General features: G+C 47.3%; 1 protein-coding gene and 1 pseudogene across 2 annotated transcripts in view; both read right to left on the bottom strand.

Annotated features, from left to right (window-relative positions):
- The window catches only part of LOC310670949 (large ribosomal subunit protein eL32-like), an 83,086-nt pseudogene that overhangs the window by 9,240 nt on the left and 53,742 nt on the right, over window positions 1-20,104 (bottom strand). The window lies entirely within an intron of this gene.
- Window positions 1,345-15,121, bottom strand: LOC310670958 (uncharacterized protein). The gene is made up of 4 exons (XM_083426842.1): window positions 14,878-15,121; window positions 7,846-8,091; window positions 7,613-7,734; window positions 1,345-1,675 (listed from the first exon to the last, which is right to left on the bottom strand). The coding sequence occupies exons 1-4, from the start codon at window positions 14,948-14,950 to the stop codon at window positions 1,661-1,663; spliced, it is 456 nt and encodes a 151-aa protein (XP_083282968.1). The 5' UTR covers window positions 14,951-15,121; the 3' UTR covers window positions 1,345-1,660.

Raw genomic sequence — 20,104 nt, 5'->3', positions numbered from 1 at the left:
CGAGACTCTCTCAATATGATTCAGGGTTGTGGGTTTGAGCCCTGCATTGCACAATTAGTTTTCTGCACTGCAGTGGGTTGGACTAGATGCCCTTCGTGATCCCTTCCAGCTCTACAATTGATTCTCCACATTCCTACATTAGTTTGTGTTTCCTTTTTCAAAAAGTTTTTTGTGAAAATTCATCCATGCACATTTCTCCTGATAGGCACATTTTTGTATGCACTTTTGTCTAATATACTTTAGTTTTTGTTTTTGCAAAGAGATTTTCTGTAATGAAATGCAATTTTGGTATATTATTTTCACTAATATATGCAATTTTATGCATACTTTGCCCTAATATATGCATTTTTTGTATACGTTACTGGACTGGGGGACTGCATTCCAAAATCTGAAGAAGCGTGAATTTCAAAGGGTGGGTGTGTTTCGGCATGTGCATTGTTTCTGAAAGTGTGAATTAAGTAAGTTCCCCTTTAAATGGCAACTGAATTTTTTCCCCATCCCTAGTGCCCAGAGCAGGTGGCTCCCATTTCCATTTTTTTTGGGTCAGAATTCTCTGATGTAAAGAAAGCGCACTGAGCCAATAGCAGCACCTGTTGTGAGCATCGCTCACCAAACATTAGAGGGCTAAGATATCCCCTGAATGATTGGTCATGGGGTGTCAGCGGTGTTGGGGTTTAATCAAACCTTCATACCCAGCAGGCATAACTCACCTTGCATGCTGGCACAGGATGTCAAGGCCAAGGCACCAGTGTGCTATTAAAACCCTGCCTATTTTATTAATTACATGACGCTGCCAGACACAGAACCTGCAATACCTCAGCTAATCTTGTCAAATAAAAGTTCCCTTCCCTGGAGGATACAACTGAGGTGACAGCAGCAAATTACAGAACAAACAGCAGCTTGAGGCTTTGTGTGGGCCGGGAAGCGTGCTGTGCAGTCAGCAAGTCTGTGTAGCAATGAAGAACTGGGAATGAGAAGTGGTGGTGCTTATTATTAGACACATTATAGGTGCCGACTTTTCCATATATCAGCATTTGCAGAACAGGATAGCAGTGAGTCATAATTGCTTAATGGGTTTTCTTTATGATCTATAGATAATCCCTACTGCCACCTTCTGCAGTCAAAGAAGTGCAAGTTTCCCCATGGAATTGGATTCCACAATTGCACACTGAAGTCTCATGTTTGTGTTTGGTGATCCCCCAATGTTTTGCAGAATTTTGTGGCAAAGGAAATAGTACCCCAAGTGGTAATTAGAAGACCTCACCCATCAGGGGATCGTTAGCATGCGACTATGTAACTTCATTACATTTTTAGGCTGAGAAAACCAAGACAATGCAAAAGATATTTGATAGAAATAGCTTGTGTGTCTTATTTTTTCCCACATTTGAAAACATTGGTGCTCCACAACATTGCTCTAAAGTCTCTCTGTACTTGAGTTAAGGTCTGGTGCTTGAGTTAGGAGTTGGGAAGACTTAAGAGAGTTGTGGAACTTCTGGTTCCAGTTTAAGGATGCTCAAATGATGACGGATGGATCTTCTGGGGATCCCTCTTGCCACAGGATCTGGTTGCAGCACCCCTGAGCAAGTGTAACAGCAGTTCCTTGTTTATTCTCTTGAATAAGGAAGGTAGAAGGAAGAGGAGCTGAAACGTGGATTTTGGCTTAGAAATTATTTCTCTGCAATTAAAGACAAAGAAGTATTCTTGTTAGCAAAGAGGAAAGAAGATAACAATAGTTCCAGAAAAAACAACAAGCCCGACTCAGGCAATAGTGTCCGCTTAAGCATTTTTTAAAATCATCAAGCATAATATATATTCATGAAGTCACTCATCAAACGAAGTCACTCATTCAAAGTGAGTAATTGCTTTTACTCCCAACTCTTCAAGGATTCATGGCTCACATTTCCTACACTGCCAAGTTTCAACTCAGACTGTTGAATCATTTTTCTAATTGCCAGTAAGTACAGTGGTACCTCAGGGACGCGGGTGGCGCTGTGGGTAAAAGCCTCAGCACCTAGGGCTTGCCGATCGAAAGGTCGGCGGTTCGAATCCCTGCGGTGGGGTGCGCTCCCGTTGTTCGGTCCCAGTGCCTGCCAACCTAGCAGTTCGAAAGCACTCCTGGGTGCAAGTAGATAAATAGGGACCGCTTACTAGCGGGAAGGTAAACGGCGTTTCCGTGTGCGGCTCTGGCTCGCCAGAGCAGCGATGTCACGCTGGCCACGTGACCCGAAAGTGTCTCCGGACAGCGCTGGCCCCTGGCCTCCTGAGTGAGATGGGCGCACAACCCTAGAGTCTGTCAAGACTGGCCCGTACGGGCAGGGGTACCTTTACCTTTACAGTGGTACCTCTGGTTGCGAACGGGATCCGTTCTGGAGGCCCATTCACAACATGAAAAGAGTACATGTGACATGAAGCGGACGTAACATGAGGTATGACTTTAAGTACATTTCTTCTCCAAAACTCTGAAATAAGTCAGGAATCCTTCCAGCCAAATAAGATGTGTTGTTAAATACATTATATTTAATGTGCCATGTTAAATACATTGTATTTAATGAGGAAGTACAAATAGCAGCTTCTGGGAGGAGACCATAATTATAGCGTCAAACTGGGAGGGGTAGCCAGAGGCGGAGCTAGCTGCTCCAGCACCCAAAGCGGCGCACATGCTGTGCACCCGGGGGCAGGGCCATGGGGGTGGGGCGAGCGTCCCAGGGGGCAAGACGCCCATGGGGGCGGAGCGAGCTGCCAGGGGTGGTGGTGAAGCGAGCCGCCCATGGTGGGCTGCTTCCTGGGTTGTGTTGGGGAGGGAGCTACGCCGCTTTGCCAACAGCCTTCCTCCCTTCCCTCTTCATTTTGACAGCTTGGGGGAGGCTTCCCCCCAGGAAGCAACCCGTGAGCGGGGGGGGGGGCAACGGCGCACTGCCCGCCTGCCCGTGACTCCCAAGCCTCCCCCGAGCTGTCAAAACAAAGGAGGAAGGGGGGAAGGCAGCTCCGCCCCTTCCCCCAATGGGTCGGGGTAGGCTTGGAAGTTGCAGGTGGGCGGTGCGCCAAATGTCACCCCCCTCAGTGATGACACCTGGGGCGCACTACCCCCACCGCCATTGTATACATCTTATACAATGTATAAAGAGCCAGTGTGGTGTAGTGGTTGAGAGCGATAGTCTCGTAACCTACGGAACCGGGTTCGCGTCTCCGTTCCTCCACATGCAGCTGCTGGGTGACCTTGGGCCAGTCACACTTCTTTGAAGTCTCTCAGCCCCACTCACCTCACAGAGTGTTTGTTGTGGGGGAGGAAGGGAAAGGAGAATGTTAGCCACTTTGAGACTCTTTAGGGTAGTGATAAAGTGGAATATCAAATCCAAACTCCTCCTCCTCCTTCCTCCGCCCCCTGGGAGTAGCGAATGGGAGGGGCAGCTAATGCCACAGAAGATGATGATGATGATAATTTATTATTTATACCCCCCACCCATCTGGTTGGGTTTCTCTAGCCACTCTGGGCAGCTCCCCACAGAATATTAAAAACAACAAAGTCAGACATTAAAAACTTCCCTAAACAGGGCTGCCTTCAGTTGTCTTTTAAAAGAAAAATAGTTGTTTATTGCCTTGACATCTGTTGGGAGGGCGTTCCACAGGGCAGGTGCCACTACCAAGAAGGCCCTCTGCCTGGTTCCCTGTAACCTCACTTCTCGCAGCGAGGGAACGGCTAGAAGGCCCTCGGCGCTGGACCTCAGCATCCGGGCTGGATGATGGGGGTGGAGACACTCCTTCAGGTATACAGGACCGAGGCTGTTTAGAGCTTTAAAGGTCAGCACCAACACTTTGAATTGTGTTCGGAAACGTACTGGGAGGCAATGAAGATAGAATCGGGATTCAATATAACCTTACCTTAACAGATTGGAGAACAGGGTTCAAACTAACAAAATGAATTTCAATAGGGGCAAATGTAAGGTTCTGCACTAAGGCAGGACGAACCAGATGCACAAATATAAGATGGGGGACACCTAGATTGCCACTAGTACATGTGAAAAGGATCTAAGGGTCTTGGTAGACCAAAAGCTTAACATGTGCTTAAGTATAGTGTCCAGATCAAGGGAAATAATAGTCCCACTCTATTCTGCCTTGGCCAGACTACACATGGAACACTGTGTCCAGTTCTGGGCACCACCATATAAGGATACTGACGAGCTGGAATGTCTGCAGAGGAAGGTGACCAAGATGATCAAAGATCTGGGAATCAAGAGGAGACTTAGAGGAGACTTTATAGCCACCTTCAGATATCTACAGGGCTGTCACACGGAAGGAGCAAGCTTGTATTCTCCTGTTCTGGAGGGTAGGCCCCAACCAATGGATTCAAGTTACAAGAAAGGACAGTAAGGGCTGTTTAATGGTAAAAAGGACTCTGTTGTGAGGTCCTGGACTCTCCTTCCTCAGAGGTTTATAAGCAGAGGTTGGGTGGCCATCTGCCATGGATGCTTTAGCTGAAATTCCTGCATTTCAGGGGATTAGATGACCCCCAAGGTCCCTTCAAACTCTACAATTCTGTGACTGGGATCACAGCAGGAGAGAGCATTTAACCCCTTTCTTCCTTGCTGTTGTCCCGATGAAGACGTTATTTGCACTATACAAAATTATGACTGGGATCTACCTACTTCTTTAAAAACAAGAACTCATTAGTGGCCTCATGTGGATGATCAAGGAAGTGGCGTGCGGGGGGGGGGGGAGAGTGCATGTTTAACTCTTTCCTCTCCTGCTCTTTCTCCAATCTAATTTCTACACCTCTGCAATGCTGTTAACTTCCTCCTGCAGATGATATGCCTCTTTCCCCAAAGTTGAACAAATGGCAGATTCTGTGAAGGGTGGGAGAGGAAAGGAAGAGGGGGCAGGATATAAAGGATGAATACCCTTTCCTTTAGTGCCGCTTCCCCAATCTTTGTGGCTATTAATAAGTAGGTTTTTTAAAAAATAAAATTCTATAAACAACTCACATCTATTTTGCTCTGCAGGCGGCACTGTGGGTTAAACCACAGAGCCTAGTACTTGCCGATCAGAAGGTTGGCGGCTCGAATCCCCGCAATGGGGTGATCTCCCGTTGCTCGGTCCCTGCTCCTGCCAACCTAGCAGTTCGAAAGCACAAAGTGCAAGTAGATAAATAGGTACCACTCTGGCGGGAAGGTAAACGGCGTTTCCGTGCGCCGCTCTGGTTCACCAGAAGCGGCTTCGTCATGCTGGCCACATGACCCGGAAGCTGTACGCCGGCTCCCTCGGCCAATAAAGCGAGATGAGCGCCGCAACCCCAGAGTCAGCCACGACTGGACCTAATGGTCAGGGGTCCCTTTACCTTTACTTTTATCTGCAAACAAAATGATATATGCTGCGACAATCTCTCCTTGTTGCCACTGTACTCTATTTTAGCAAGCATCTAGCTGGCTTAGCACATGGCATTAGAGCCAATCATAGAACTGCAGAGACCCTGAGGATAATCTAGTTCAGAGGTGGCCAACTCCCAAGAGACTGCGATCCACTTTCAGAATTAAAATCTGGCAGTGATCTACCCCCATTTTTTAGGGGTTCAGCTCAAAGTTGTTGAGTTTTGGGAGGAGGAAAGCCCCGTTTTGGGGGTGGGGTTAAGATGCAGGCTTTCTGGGTGAGGGGAGTTCAGTTGGGGGGGGGGAGGAAGGCAAGGGAGGTTGGGGTTAAGTCCCTCACAAAAACATCCCTGTGGATGAAAACAGCCACACAGAGGGAGCTCTGTCTTCCCTTCCTGAATTCAAACAGCAATGGAAGCTGGAATGAGGTCGGCGCAGGAGTCAGATTTACCAGCGCAGAGGAAAGGGAGCCAGAGATCGATCGCGATCTACCAAAACACCACGGGGATCTACCAGTAGATCACAATCGACCTGTTGGACATCCCTGATCTAGACCAGGTTTCGAATCTTCCATTCCTGGGTAAGGTGATTGAGAGAGCGGTTGCTGAACAGCTTGGTAGGTTTCTGGATGAAACATCGGCTCTCGATCCATTCCAGTCCGGCTTCCGCGCTGGTCATGGGACCGAGACGGCTCTGGTCGCCCTAACAGATGATCTCCGCAGGCAGCTGGATCGAGGCGGGTCGGGGCTGCTGATTCTTCTAGACCTGTCAGCAGCCTTCAACATGGTCGATCACGAACTCCTGGACCACCGCCTTGCCGACGTGGGGATCCAGGGCACAGTCCTTCAATGGCTGCGCTCGTTTCTCTCTGGTTGGGGACAGAGGGTGGCGCTTGGGGGGGAATTGTCATCGCACCACTCCCTGGTGTGTGGAGTGCCTCAGGGTGCGATTCTCTCTCCGATGCTTTTTAACATCTTTATGCGTCCCCTCGCCCAGCTTGTCCGGAGTTTTGGGCTGGGTTGCCATCAGTATGCCGATGACACCCAACTATCTGTTGATGGATGGCCATCCTGACTCGGCCCCAGACACACTGACCAGATGCCTGGAAGCTGTGGCTGGATGGTTTCGTGGGAGCTGGTTGAAGTTAAATCCTTCGAAGACAGAGGTCCTCTGGCTGGGACGGGGCGATATGGGATTGAGGGGGCAACTCCCATCTCTTGCGGGGGCCCAACTAGTGCCAGCATCGTCTGTTAAGAGTTTGGGTGTAATCTTCGATACCTCCCTCTCTGTGGAGGCGCAGATTACAGCTATAACAAAGGCGGCATTTTTTCATCTCCGCCAAGCTAAGCAGTTGGCTCCTTATCTCTCTCTCCCTGACCTAGCCACTGTGATCCACGCGACGGTCACCTCCAGACTGGATTATTGTAACTCGCTCTACGTGGGGCTGCCCTTGAGACTGACCCAGAAACTCCAGCGGGTGCAGAATGCCGCAGCGAGACTCCTTATGGGGTCGTCACTGCGAGATCACATTCATCCAGTACTATACCAGCTGCACTGGCTCCCGGTGGAGTACAGGATCAGGTTTAAGGTGCTGGTTTTAACCTTTAAAGCCCTATACGGCCTAGGACCCTCGTACCTACGGGACCGCCTCTCCTGGTATGCCCCACAGAGAAACCTACGCTTGTCAAATAAAAACATCCTGAAGGTCCCAGGCCTCAGAGAGGTTAGGCTGGCCTCAACTAGAGCCAGAGCTTTCTCGGCTGTGGCACCAATCTGGTGGAACGCTCTGTCACAAGAGACTAGGGCCCTGCGGGACTTGACATCTTTCCGCAGGGCCTGTAAGACAGAGCTGTTCCACCAGGCCTTTGGTCAGGGTGCAGCCTGACCCCCTCCTCTGGCAATCTGCACAGGGTCTTGCTTGCTGGTTGCCATCAATTTGTTTTTGATTGATTTTATGGTGAAAAGTTTTTAGAATGTTGGATTGTTTTTATTGTTGTTAGCCGCCCTGAGCCCAGCTTTGGCTGGGGAGGGCGGGGTATAAATAAAATTTATTATTATTATTATTATTAGACCAACAGGAACAAACCTGCAACCTTTGCATGATCAGCACCTAACTAGCTGAGCTACCAGGGAGCCGCTGTGTTGAAAAGTGCCAGTGTCTTGCCAGCATCTTAATCACTTGAATCCTGGCTCTGATTATGTCATTGGCCCATCTCCCAACGATATGATGAAAGCTGGCATGCCCGCCTTACTCTGCAGAAGAAGAAGCACCCAATGAAGCCTGCTGTGATAGCTGCAGTCACTGCTAAGGAGATCAGAATGATCCCCCAGAACGTCAACGGTTGATCTTCTGGACTCTGTGTCATCTCTGTTCCTGCAGCGAAAGAAGGCGACGGAAAGGGTATTAGAAAGGGGCTGACAGAAGGTGGCCTTCAAAAGGTGAGCTTGGGAAGGAATTGAGGAAGTTTAGTAGGCCTATCCATACCTGGCGTGGCAATATCAGTTTCAACATGGGCTCCTGCTGACGTGGTGATGCTCATTAGTAGTACAGTGTCGTCGCTTGCATCTGATGGCTGGTTGCCATTAGTTACCGTGGATGGAGCCATGGTAGCAAGAGATGTCCTGGTGGTCTTGGCAGTGTTAACTGGCAGAATGGTGCTGTTGGTCACTGGTGCAGCTGGTGTGCTTGTGGTTCCTGTGGTGATGTTGCCTGAGGTGCCAACACCAGTGGCTGGCAAGTGAGGAGAAAAACGAAACTCCTAAGAACATAAGGGGAGCTTCCTGGATCAGCCCAATGACCTATCTAGTCCAGCATCCTGTTCTCACAGTGGCCACCCAGAGACACATGGAAAACCCTCTGAGCACAAGCGCCCTCTCCACTCCCATGGTTTCCAGCAGCTGCTGTTCAGGAGCATCGATCCCTTCTACTTCCCTGTTTAGGGAAGTTTTTAATGACTGATGTTTTAATGTATTTTTAATGTTTTGTTGGAAGCCTCCCAGAGTGGCTGGGGAAACCTAGCCAGATGGGCGGGGTAGAAATAAATTATTATTATTATTTTTACAGTGGTACCTCAGGTTAAGTACTTAATTCGTTCCGGAGGTCTGTTCTTAACCTGAAACTATTCTTAACCTGAAGACCACTTTAGCTAATGGGGCCTCCCGCTGCCGCTGCGCTGCCGGAGCCCGATTTCTGTTCTTATCCTGAAGCAAAGTTCTTAACCTGAAGCACTATTTCTGGGTTAGCGGAGTCTGTAACCTGAAGTGTATGTAACCTGAAGTGTGTGTAACCCGAGGTACCACTGTATTATTATTATTATTATTATTATTATTATTATTATTATGAAAGGGGAATCCAGGCAAATAATTTTTAAGCCAGTAAATCACCCTACTCTTCTGTAAATACAGTGGTACCTCGCAAGACGAATGCCTCGCAAGATGAAAAACTCACAAGACGAAAGAGTTTTTTGTTTTTTGAGTTGCTTCGCAAGACGAATTTCCCTATGGGCTTGCTTCGCCAGACGAAAACGTCTTGCGCCTTTTTTTTAAAAACCGTCAATGCATTCCTATGGGAAACCGTCAATGCATTTCCGTGCTTCGCAAGATGAAAAATTCACAAGACGAAAAAACTCGCAGAACAAATTAATTTCGTCTTGCGAGGCACTACTGTATCCTATCCTCTCCTTGCAAGGTCATGACCCAAAATTTTTGTGACATCACAAGAGGTGGTGGACCTACATTTTGGGGGGCCCTGAAGCCTGCACTGTTATGGAGCCCCCCCTTGGCACCCAGAAATGAGGTCTGGGTGACTCTTGTTATCTTTTTCAATGGGGTTGTTCTATTACAGATCACCAGACCTCTGCAACATCTGTGACTCTCAGACCTTGGGACCGTTGAAAGATAGACAACCAAAAATTAATCAATTTGACTCACACAACTCAAATTGGGTTTACTAGGCCCATTTTTTAAAAAGCAATGTGGACTAAATTCGCTTCTGGGCCTCTCCAAGATGAGGGGCCCTGGAAGCTTGAGCTTCACTAGTATCATAGCAGATCCGCTCCCGATCGCAAGATGTTAACAGAACCTGAGCTTATAGGAGCTTCTGGTTTATGCTGTAATCTTAGAACTTTAAACACTGGTTGAATTCAGAGGAGGGTATATGCTTAAGTCCAGTGGAGTCCATTTAATTGTTGCAGATGCTTGATCTTCTTCATGAACCATGGCAACATCCTTCCCAGGAGCCCTTGCAGTTCACACTTGGCACCAGGTAAGCACAGTCCAGAAGGCACTCTGACCATAAGCCATCTCGAAGGTGGCAGGGGTGGTGAAACCTTAAGTCCTTCAGCAGGTTCAGTCGTGCTGAGAGTCACACTTGTTAGCCGTGCTGTTCTTCCACTCGAGTTGTGTTTCCACTGGGATGTGTTTTGGTAGGCCTCATCTTTTCAGCAGGTGCAATTGTGTTCTTGGTGGCTCCTGATGTGCTACCACTCAGAGCCACTAGGGGCAGCATAGTGCTGACAGATGTATTTGTACCGGTGGCTGATAATGGGAGAGAACTGTCAAACCCAATTCATACATTACACGGTACTCAAATAATGGGGTGCAGGGAGGTGTGAAATCCCTCTATGAAATCCACAAACCTTGGATTCCTTTTGGTGCTATTTTCTTCAGGTGAGAGTCACATACCAGCAAATTCAGGTTGCGGAATTAAAGCTGATTTTGAGATCCTGAGCAACAAGCCAATTTCACTCCCTAAAATGGCCTTTTTTAAGCAATAATAAATGTGACGGGAAAGATGCACTGCAAAATATGGGACAGCACTTGCTTGACGCAGCATCGTGTAACCTTTCCACAAAACAAGCCATAAATAGTTGACATCGTTATTCCTGTGGGATGTAACATAAGCAGTCAAGTACAACACTTCCTGTTTGCCCAGAGTGGACACACAGGGGGATGTTACTCCAGGCGGGAGGACTTCCTGTCACACCTGCGTGTGACCCCCTGCGTGTGACCAGGTAGATGGGCGTGAGCCTGTGAGGCCCAATAAAAGGGCCAGTCATACAGCCATCTTTCCCCTTCTTCTTCTTCACATTATTCCATCTTGATGTACCATATTTTTCGCTCTATAAGACGCACCAGACCATAAAACGCAACTAGTTTTTGGAGAAGGAAAACAAGGAAAAAAATATTCTGAATCTCAGAAGCCAGAACAGCAAGAGGGATCGCTGCACAGTGAAAGCAGCAATCCCTCTTGCTGTTCTGGCTTCTGGGATAGCTGCGCAGCTTGCATTCGCTCCATAAGACGTACACACATTTCCCCTTACTTTTTAGGAGGGAAAAAGTGAGTCTTATAGAGCAAAAAATACGGTATTTGGCTGTCTGCTGGCTCTCAGCCAGCAGCACAGGGGCTCATTTCCCAACATGGGATGAACCCACTCTCTTTTCTGTAACTACAAACTAAAGCCTGCCTTCAGGGAACCTACTGAGAACTCAACGTAAGTAAACTTCTTATCATTACTTTAAGAAAAGACTGTTGCGTTTTTATTATTTTTAAAAGGGATCACAGGGGAATTTACCAGGATCCAAACTGGACAAGCCAGATTGAATTGCTTAAGTAAACAGATTCAAACGAATCTACCAACTTCGGTAGCTTCCTGCTGTATACTGGGGAATGTACTCACTTACTGACACTATCGTGAGTGAGGTACTATAATATTTAAACAATATATCCTCTCCTACTCTCCACAGCATTCCCACCAATCCTGCATTGCAGGGGGTTGGACTACAGGAGCCTTGGGGTCCCTTCAAACTCTAAAATTCTATGATTTTATGGTCATTGGCTCCCTGCTTCTCTGCTTGGCAAGCCAGCCAGTGGCAGCAACCTTGTGATAATGGCAGTGGGGAGGTAGGCCAGCCCTCACCAACATGGCGCCCTCTAGATGTTCTGAACTACAACTCCCATCAATATCAATATTAGAGAGTATAATGTGGTGTAGTGGTTAAGAGCGGTAGTCTCGTAATCTGGGGAACCGGGTTCGCGTCTCCGCTCCTCCACATGCAGCTGCTGGGTGACCTTGGGCCAGTCACACTTCTCTGAAGTCTCTCAGCCCCACTCACCTCACAGAGTGTTTGTTGTGGGGGAGGAAGGGAAAGGAGAATGTTAGCCGCTTTGAGACTCCTTCGGGTAGTGAAAGGCGGGATATCAAATCCAAACTCTTCTTCTTCTTCTCATCTGGAGAGCACCACGTTGACAAAGCCTGAGGTGGACTCAGTGAGGGAAGAGAGGCAACCGAAGGGCAAGCCAGAGCAGATAGTGACTCTGATGGTGCAGGCAAGTACTTTCTTCATCCCTGTGTCTCCCTTTTTCAGCTTGTTCTTCTTGGCCTTAGTCCTGGCTTTTCAAACAGGCTTGAACTCTGTTTCAACTCTTGCCTTTATTCACGTCAGTCACCCTTCCCGTAAGAAAAGAATCTTATTGCAGACACAAGGGCTTGGTTTTTTGGCAGTGACAGTTTCTCCTTGACAGATGAGCTTTCCCCCATCCCAACCCAAACAAACTGGTTTTCAATCTACTTCTGTAAAAAAAAAAAAAAGCAATACATGTGCTAGCATCGCCTCATACGACACTGACATCAAGTAGCCAACTCTTGCTGGCTCCTTGGGCTCAAACCCCGTGGTCATAGCTGTCAACTTTTCCCTTTTCTTGTGAGGAATCCTATTCAGAATAAGGGAATTTCCCTTAAAAAAGGGGAAACCTTGACAGCTATGCCAGTGGTTGGTCAGATTGTGTGCTGTCATTTGGGGGGCTGACATCTCAAACTCTAAGCCAGTGTTTTTCAACCTTTTTTTTGGGCAAAGGCACACTTGTTTCATGAAAAAAATAACGAGGCACACCACCATTAGAAAATGTTAAAAAAATTAACTCTGTGCCTATATTGACTACAGTGGTGCCTCGCAAGACGAAAAGAATCCGTTCCGTGGGTCTTTTCGTCTTGCGGTTTTTTCGTCTTGCGAAGCAAGCCCATTGGCGGAGTAGCGCTATTAGCGCTATTGACAATTTAAGGGCTAAAAACGGCTTTTTAAGGCTTGGGGGATTAGCGGTTTTGCTGCTAAAATGCTTTTAGCAGCTTAGCGCTTCAGGAAAAGGGGTTTTGGAGCGAAAAAAAAAATTCAAAATTTTTCGTCATTTTTCGTCTTGCGAAGCAAGCCCATGGGGAAATTCGTCTTGCGAAGCGCCTCTGCAAACGGAAAACCCTTTCGTCTTGCGGGTTTTCCATCTTGCGAGGCATTCGTCTTGCGGGGCACCACTGTATATAGGAATCAAATAAACACAAAGAAAGTATTTTATAATTACTTTATTATGAAATAGTAAGTAAACAGAAATATGAAAAATTATAAAATACTCTATTCAGTGCGCAACCTGGGCCTGTTTGGCTGAACACAAAGCTGATATTCTGGCTGGAATCGAAGAAAGACACACACGCAGCTCTTCGTCAACAGCTCTCAGTCTCTCTGTATTTAGTTTTTATAGCAATCATGCTTGAAAAGCTCATCTCACACAGATATGTAGTGGAAAATGGGAGCAATGTCAAAATAGCTTTGTTTGCCAGAAGGGGGAACTCCTTGGCAGTATCCAACCAAAAACTGTCCAAAGGTAGATCAGCAAATCTTAGCTTGAAACCACGATTTTGTCTCAGTTCAGTTAGTTCCTCCTGCTCCTGTAAAGTCATGTCCTTTCCACCAACTGATGATGAGCTATAAGGGTCCCTAACCCAGTCAAGGCATTCAGTGGAGACTGAAGAGAAATAAAATGACAACTTTTCCAGTCCTCCTGGTGACTCGAGTCGTGACGTCTTCTTCTCTCTGCTGCTGCGCACACTGTGCTCAGGCGGGAAGGAAGTCAGAAGATGATGTCCTACTGTGATAGGTCCAGGGTGGAGTCTGGACCAATCACAGCCCGGACATCAGAAAAGTGGAGGGTGTCCCCCTGAGGAGCGCCAATCGGCGCCCCTGCTGGCCGAGGGTGGGGTCAAAACCCCCACCCCACCCATACCCAGGACACAGTCCGGCGCCCGCCTAGTGGGCGAAAATTTGAATTTTATTTTTTTTAAAAAAAATCTTTCGAATTTTTCAATTTTTCCCACGGCACACCAGGCAACATCTCGCGGCACACTAGTGTGCCGCGGAACAGTGGTTGAAAAACACTGCTCTAAGCTTCCCCAATTCTCATGCCACATATTAAGAATACCCAGTTCAGAGCACATTTAGTAGGGGCACAGTCCTCTTACTGTTCTTGTTAAATTTATAATCTGCCAAGACTACCTATCACCCGGATAGCTGAGTTGGGTAGAGCGTGGTGCTGATAATGCCAAGGTTGCAGGTTCGATCCCTGCCTGGGACAGCTGCATATTCCTGAATTGCAGGGGGTTGGACTAGATGATCCTCAGGGTCCCTTCCAACTCTCTGATTCTATGATCTACTAACACAGCTGGAGCTACTGGTACCACAAACTGTGGTGCATCACTTTTATGAAGAAACTCCTCATTTAATCCCCATGGGGGATTGGTTAGTGACAATTTAATCCCCATGGGGGATTGGACCCTATGGGGTTGGTTAGGCTGAGGGGCAGCGGCATAGTCTGCAGGTGTCCCCAAAAAACAGGTCACTCAGTTTCCACCGCCCCAGAAGATTTTGTCCTAAAAAAGCTTTACTTTTCCAGATCTTGCATGGTGCTGCAAAATGTGTGGTCTGAGGCACTGTGAGAACACGGCCCTGAAAAGAAAGCTTATGTTGGGAGTGCTGTGATGTCATCTGGGTCACATGACTCATGCTATATCACAGACGTGAAGATACCCGCAGCCCGGTTTGGGGACTCAACATGTCGGAGGGGATGCAATGGCTGTCCCAAGGTCAGCTAGTGAGTTTCTTATCTGGGTGGGGATTTGAAGAAGAAGAAGAAGAAGAAGAGTTTGGATTTGATATCCCACCTTTCACTCCCTTTAAGGAGTCTCAAAGCGGCTAACATTCTCCTTTCCCTTCCTCCCCCACAACAAACACTCTGTGAGGTGAGTGGGGCTGAGGGACTTCAGAGAAGTGTGACTGGCCCAAGGTCACCCAGCAGCTGCATGTGGAGGAGCGGGGAAACGAACCCGGGTCACCAGATTACGAGTCCACCGCTCTTAACCACTGCACCACACTGGCTCTTGAACCCTGTTCCCTCAGGTCCTAGTCCGACACTCTAACCACGACACCATACTCATTGAGCATCTTTGATGTTCGTCCATCCCTTCTTCTGTGTAAGCATTGGACAAGCAAACCAGGACCAATAAACAGGTCATCTGAAGAAGCAATTCCTCCAACCACCCTGGATGGACAGTGAGACACTTTAGAATAACCTCCACATTTTATGGCATCACAGGAGGAACAGGAGCAGTAGCAGGAGGAGGGACCCTGCTCACCCCCTACTCTTTTCTTTTCTCCCTGACCGGTCAGATTGCTGACCACCACTAAGACGGCCTACCTGCTAAGAAGATGGAGAAGAGCAGGAAGACCAGGTAATTGATCCCTGATACCAGAATCCTCAGCAGTTTCATCTTTCCGCTTTGCAGGGTGGACAGGAGCGAAGCTGCATGAACGTTTGGATCCAGATTCCTTGCTGAGGGAGGAGAGCTGAGCTGCAGATCTCCTCCGTGCCTGTCTCTGTCTGCATACTTTCACCCTCTTGCCTTTCCCGAGGTGCGGCTCCTTTGATGGGAAATTGAAAATAAAGTGTCCGGAACGCATTGCACCACCTTTGTGCTGGAGAGGTATGCATTTGCGGGGAGAGGAACCTAAGAATAGCAGCAGGTTTTCAGCGCTGTGACGGCCGAGTGACACCGAGATATGCTCCTCTGGCTCACTTTGAATCTGCGCGGAAGGAGGGCCGCAGTCAAGTTTCGGGAAGTCTGGAGCCGGGAGTGGCTTGAGGAGTGGAAAGTATGCCTTGAGCCCCATTCATTGCTAATGCCCCATTGAAAATGAGAACGGCATGTAATTTCTTCTATGCTTCCTCATGTTTATCCCCTTCGTTGTATGCGCACTCTCTCCCCACCCTTTCAGCCTTCAATATCTGGTAATTGAGTATACTTGGAAATAACCGGGTGTTATCTTTAGGGATAGGGACGCGGGTGGCACTGTGTGTTAAACCACAGAGCCTAGGACTTGCCGATCAGAAGGTCGGCAGTTCGAATCCCCACGAGGGGATGAGCTCCCGTTGCTCGGTCCCTGCTCCTGCCAACCTAGCAGTTCAAAAGCACATCAAAGTGCAAGTAGATAAATAGGTATCGCTCGGGGGGGGGGGGAGGTAAACAGCGTTTCTGTGCGCTGCTCTGGTTCGCCAGAAGCGGCTTAGTCATGCTGGCCACATGACCTGGAAGCTGTACGCCGGCTCCCTCGGCCAGTAAAGCGAGATGAGCGCCGCAACCCCAGTCGGCCACGACTGGACCTAATGGTCAGGGGTCCCTTTACACTTTACCTATCTTTAGGGATAAATCCATTTTAAATGGGTTTATATACATGGAATTTGGCAGTTCTCACCTGATTGAGCTTTGGCTGCATCCGATCATCTCTTGCATTCAGCACTTGCTCATTTTCAGCCAACTGTTCATTGCTGGGATTGTTTTATTATTAAAAAGAAGCCTGGCTAATTGCATGCAAAATTATACACAGAACTGTATTAAAAATATATACTTTATATGCATAATATGCATTAAAGGTCAAACTCTGTGCAGTACTCCATTTCTGCGGCATAATTTTGTAAGTATATTAATGCATCCACATTTTTATACTGTTATATGGATTTTGTATGAATCTGTTCACATGCTCTTCACTTTAGGAAACTTGGGATGTAAATGCATATACATTGGTTTCTTAACAGCTTATTTCTCAGACATTTGGGCTCCTGAGCGCCACAAACCTGGAAGTGAGTGTTCTGGTTTGCGAACTATTTTTGGAAGCTGAATGTCCGATGGGACTTCCATGGCTTCCGACTAGCTACAGGAAGCTCCTAAAGCAAATCTGAAGCCGCGCTTTGGTTTTCAAACATTTTGGAAGTTGAACAGACTTCCGGAACAGATTCCGTTCAACTTCCAAGGTATGACTGTATGTGTAGTGTAGTGGTTAAGAGTGGTGGACTCGTAATCTGGTGAGCCAGGTTCACGTCTCCGCTCCTCCACCTGCAGCTGCTGGGTGACCTTTGGATAGTCACACTTCTTTGAAGTCTCTCAGCCTCACTCACTTCACAGAGTGTTTGTTGTGGGGGAAGAAGGGAAAGGAGAATGTTAGCCACTTTGAGACTCTCTAGGGTAGTGATAAAGCAGGATATGAAATCCAAATTCTTCTTCTTCTTCTTCTTCTTCTTCTTCTTCTTCTTCTTCTTCTTCTTCTTTATATTAGTATTATTAAACTGCGATTCACCTTGAGGTCACATGGCAGGTCACAGCAATTTAAAACACAATGTTCAAACCCCTTTAAAATGAATTAAAAGAACAAGAGTAGTCTGGGTCCTAATACAGCTGTAGATTCCTTCCTTGCAGGAGATTGGACTAAATGTTCCTCAGGTTCCCTTCCAACTTTCTGATTTATGATTCTATAATATATAAGCTGAAAGGAAGAATGGGTTGAATTTGGCAAGAGAGAACAGTTTGGGTTTTGTATGCAGTTGAGGAAAAAGGTTGCTAGCAGTTGCAAGTGGTTTGCACTCAGACACTTGGAGAGTTTCTTTAAGCCTGCTTCCCATCTACTCAGTCTTTGGTATATTTGTGCAACAACATTTTCTTTGGTATATTTGTACAACAACATGTGCTACAAATGCACTGCAAATATTCACAATCCTCCCTCTTCTCACATACCCCTACATCTCTCTCCCAAACTCCCTCTCTCCCTCGATCTGTCCCTCTCTCTCACACACACGGGTGCCTGCAGAAATTTGAGGGTGGGGTGGGGTTCTGGGGGAAAAAAAGAAGATAGGAAAGGTGGAGCAGCCTAACTTCCACCGAAAAGAATGTTGTCCGTACATTTTGCGTCATATCTCGGGTTCCAAAAATGCTAGAAATTTGCTCTCTCTTTTTAAAGCGAAAGATAGGAATTTGGGGGCTATGGTTCACCCTGGGGCCATCAGAGAACGGGTTGGGTTGGGAGTTCCTGTGCTATCCTTCCTATTCCTCATAGTGAAGCAGATTCACCACATAGGAATGCAGCGAGTGTGGGAGATTCTTTCCCAGTGATCATAGAATCATAGAGTTGGAAGAGACCACGAGGGCCATCGAGTCCAACCCCCTGCCAAGCAGGAAACACCATCAGAGTACTCCTGACATATGGTTGTCAAGCCCTCTGCTTAAAGACCTCCAAAGAAGGAGACTCCACCACACTCCTTAGCAGCAAATTCCACTGTCAAACAGCTCTTACTGTCAGGAAGTTCTTCCTAATGTTTAGGTGGAATCTTCTTTCTTGTAGTTTGGATCCATTGCTCCGTGTCCGCTTCTCTGGAGCAGCAGAAAACAACCTTTCTCCCTCCTCTATGTGACATCCTTTTATATATTTGAACATGGCTATCATATCACCCCTTAACCTCCTCTTCTCCAGGCTAAACATGCCCAGCTCCCTTAGCCGTTCCTCATAAGGCATCGTTTCCAGGCCTTTGACCATTTTGGTTGCCCTCCTCTGGACACGTTCCAGTTTGTCAGTGTCCTTCTTGAACTGATAAGGCTGCTTTTTCCCAATTTACCCATGAGAGATCAGTGACTTGTACCTACTAACTGATTTAGGCTTGTCCCATGTCGAGAAAGGTCTGAGCAGTTTTTAGTGTGCCCCACTGCTTCCCCCAGGTGTTACCAGGAAATTGGAAGAGCCTCTCCTTTCCACACTACGAGCCAAAGACAAAGAGAATCTGCTGCACATTACTAAATGTAGCAATTCACTGATAAACACATCTATGTACTGGCTCAATGGGAAAACTTTTGAAATTCTTAAGAAATCACTCTTCAATCTTCTCAGTTCCAGTGGCATTTAGGACCCAGGGAAGTGAGGTACAAGAGGAGAGGTTAGTGAGCCCACCATAATCCCCGAGATCAGGGCGATATCCTGCCCAAGAGTATCAGACTTGACTCAGGGACCAGGGAACTGTAAATGCTTTCCTTTGTACTGTGGTGGTGTAAGTGTGAAAGACTATATTTGAGTGACGGGGCATGTCTGGTGTTAGAATTCCTGCTCCATGATTGCAGTCATGGGATTTTTGTCTATCACATGACGGTGTATGTTTTGACTCCAAAGAGTGGGAAGCAGTGGCGTAGCGTGGGGGGTGCAGGGGGGCCCGGCCGCACCGGGCGCAACATCTGGGGGGTAGGGTTAGGGGCCCAAATCCACAGGTTAGGAGGCGCAAATCCACGGGTTAGGGGGCGCAAATTACTTGCCTTGCCCCGGGTGCTGACAGTCCACGCTACACCACTGGTGGGAAGTGATGGAGACAGGATGTTTGTGTTACTGTGTTCCGTGAAGTGGGACTATTGTCCTTTGTTTTTCCCCCCTTTGCTGTCTGATGCTAGAGAGAGAAGGAGCCATGTTGCAGTGCTCTGTGTGTGTTTATATGTAAATAAAGTAGATTAGCCAAAATGCTGAGTTGCTGAGTGTCTGTTACACAAGCTGCGAAGACTCTGTGGATCCCTAAGTGTGCCGATGTCTGTTGGCATTGGTTGCTGTGATATTCGGGCAGAAGAAAGCTTTTGAAGTTCCTGAACGAACAACCAGGAGGGAGAGAACATGCCAGTCGGGCATGTGTCTCTGCCAGGGTCCTACTCGAGTGTAGGATGAGCTCCTGACATCTGGATCTCAGATTCTACTTGAGACCACACATTTTTCTGTGACATATCTATGATGTCTTGATGATGCATCCTGAGATGTATTATGGGAAACTTTGAAATACAGATGTAAATATTGTTTGGGGCTTCTGGCTTCTTCGTCTTTGTGCTAGTGGGGTGCCTACAGGCTACTGTTTTGCTTCTATCTCCTGGGTGTAGTCTCTTGCTTGTGACCCCCAATCTGAACCTATGGGAGCCAAGGTTAGGTGATTGTGGGGTGCTCCAAGTACTCCCTTATACACAGGAAACCTGCTCTTTACCTCTGAATTGGAGCAAACGTCAATCCACAGAAAACTCAATGAACATTTGCTCCAATTCAGCAGTAAAGAGCGGAGGGAAATGTGGACAAGCCCAAGGCTGTTAATCTATAATATAGATTATTGTATTTAATATTAGATTATTGTATTTTAATATTCTGTTGGAAGCTGCCCAGAGTGGCTGGGGAAGCCCAGCCAGATGGGCGGGGTATAAATAATAAATTATTACAATTATTATTATTATTATTATTAATAATAATAATAATATTTAGGCTTGTGTACAGGCGATATACTCAAGGCTATATACAACCCTGTGCTAGCCATAAAGGTATTGCTGCAAGTTAAATGAAGGGTTTCAGCCAAGGAGGTTATGAGCTCAGGACTTTACACTGAGATTGTTTTAAAGTGCTCCTCACATCCCCTCTGAGTTTGCTCGAACATGACCTGTATAGCTTTTTCCTCCTCTCATCTTTGAGTAACTTTGGCCAAAGCTCCCTTGATGCTTTGTGCTTCTAGACCGGGAACACTTTACAGAGAGGTGCTTGCGGAGAACACGGCAAGGGCACAACATGATGTGCAGGACCAGACATTCCTGCTT

The sequence above is a fragment of the Podarcis tiliguerta genome (assembly GCF_965153285.1).
Source record: "Podarcis tiliguerta genome assembly, chromosome: 2".
Lineage (NCBI taxonomy): Eukaryota > Metazoa > Chordata > Lepidosauria > Squamata > Lacertidae > Podarcis > Podarcis tiliguerta.
Note: the sequence above shows the minus strand (reverse complement) of the source record. Positions and strands in the feature narration are given on the sequence as shown.

Bases quoted from the DNA above. Each gene is read 5' to 3' on its own strand.
- LOC310670958 (XM_083426842.1), bottom strand. From the start codon at position 14,950: ATGAAACTGCTGAGGATTCTGGTATCAGGGATCAATTACCTGGTCTTC. The intron at 8,092-14,877 runs GTAGGCCGTCTT...CTCACTTGCCAG, and splicing joins CTTCTCCATCTTCTTAGCAG to CCACTGGTGTTGGCACCTCA. The intron at 7,735-7,845 runs GTATGGATAGGC...CTTTCGCTGCAG, and splicing joins AACTGATATTGCCACGCCAG to GAACAGAGATGACACAGAGT.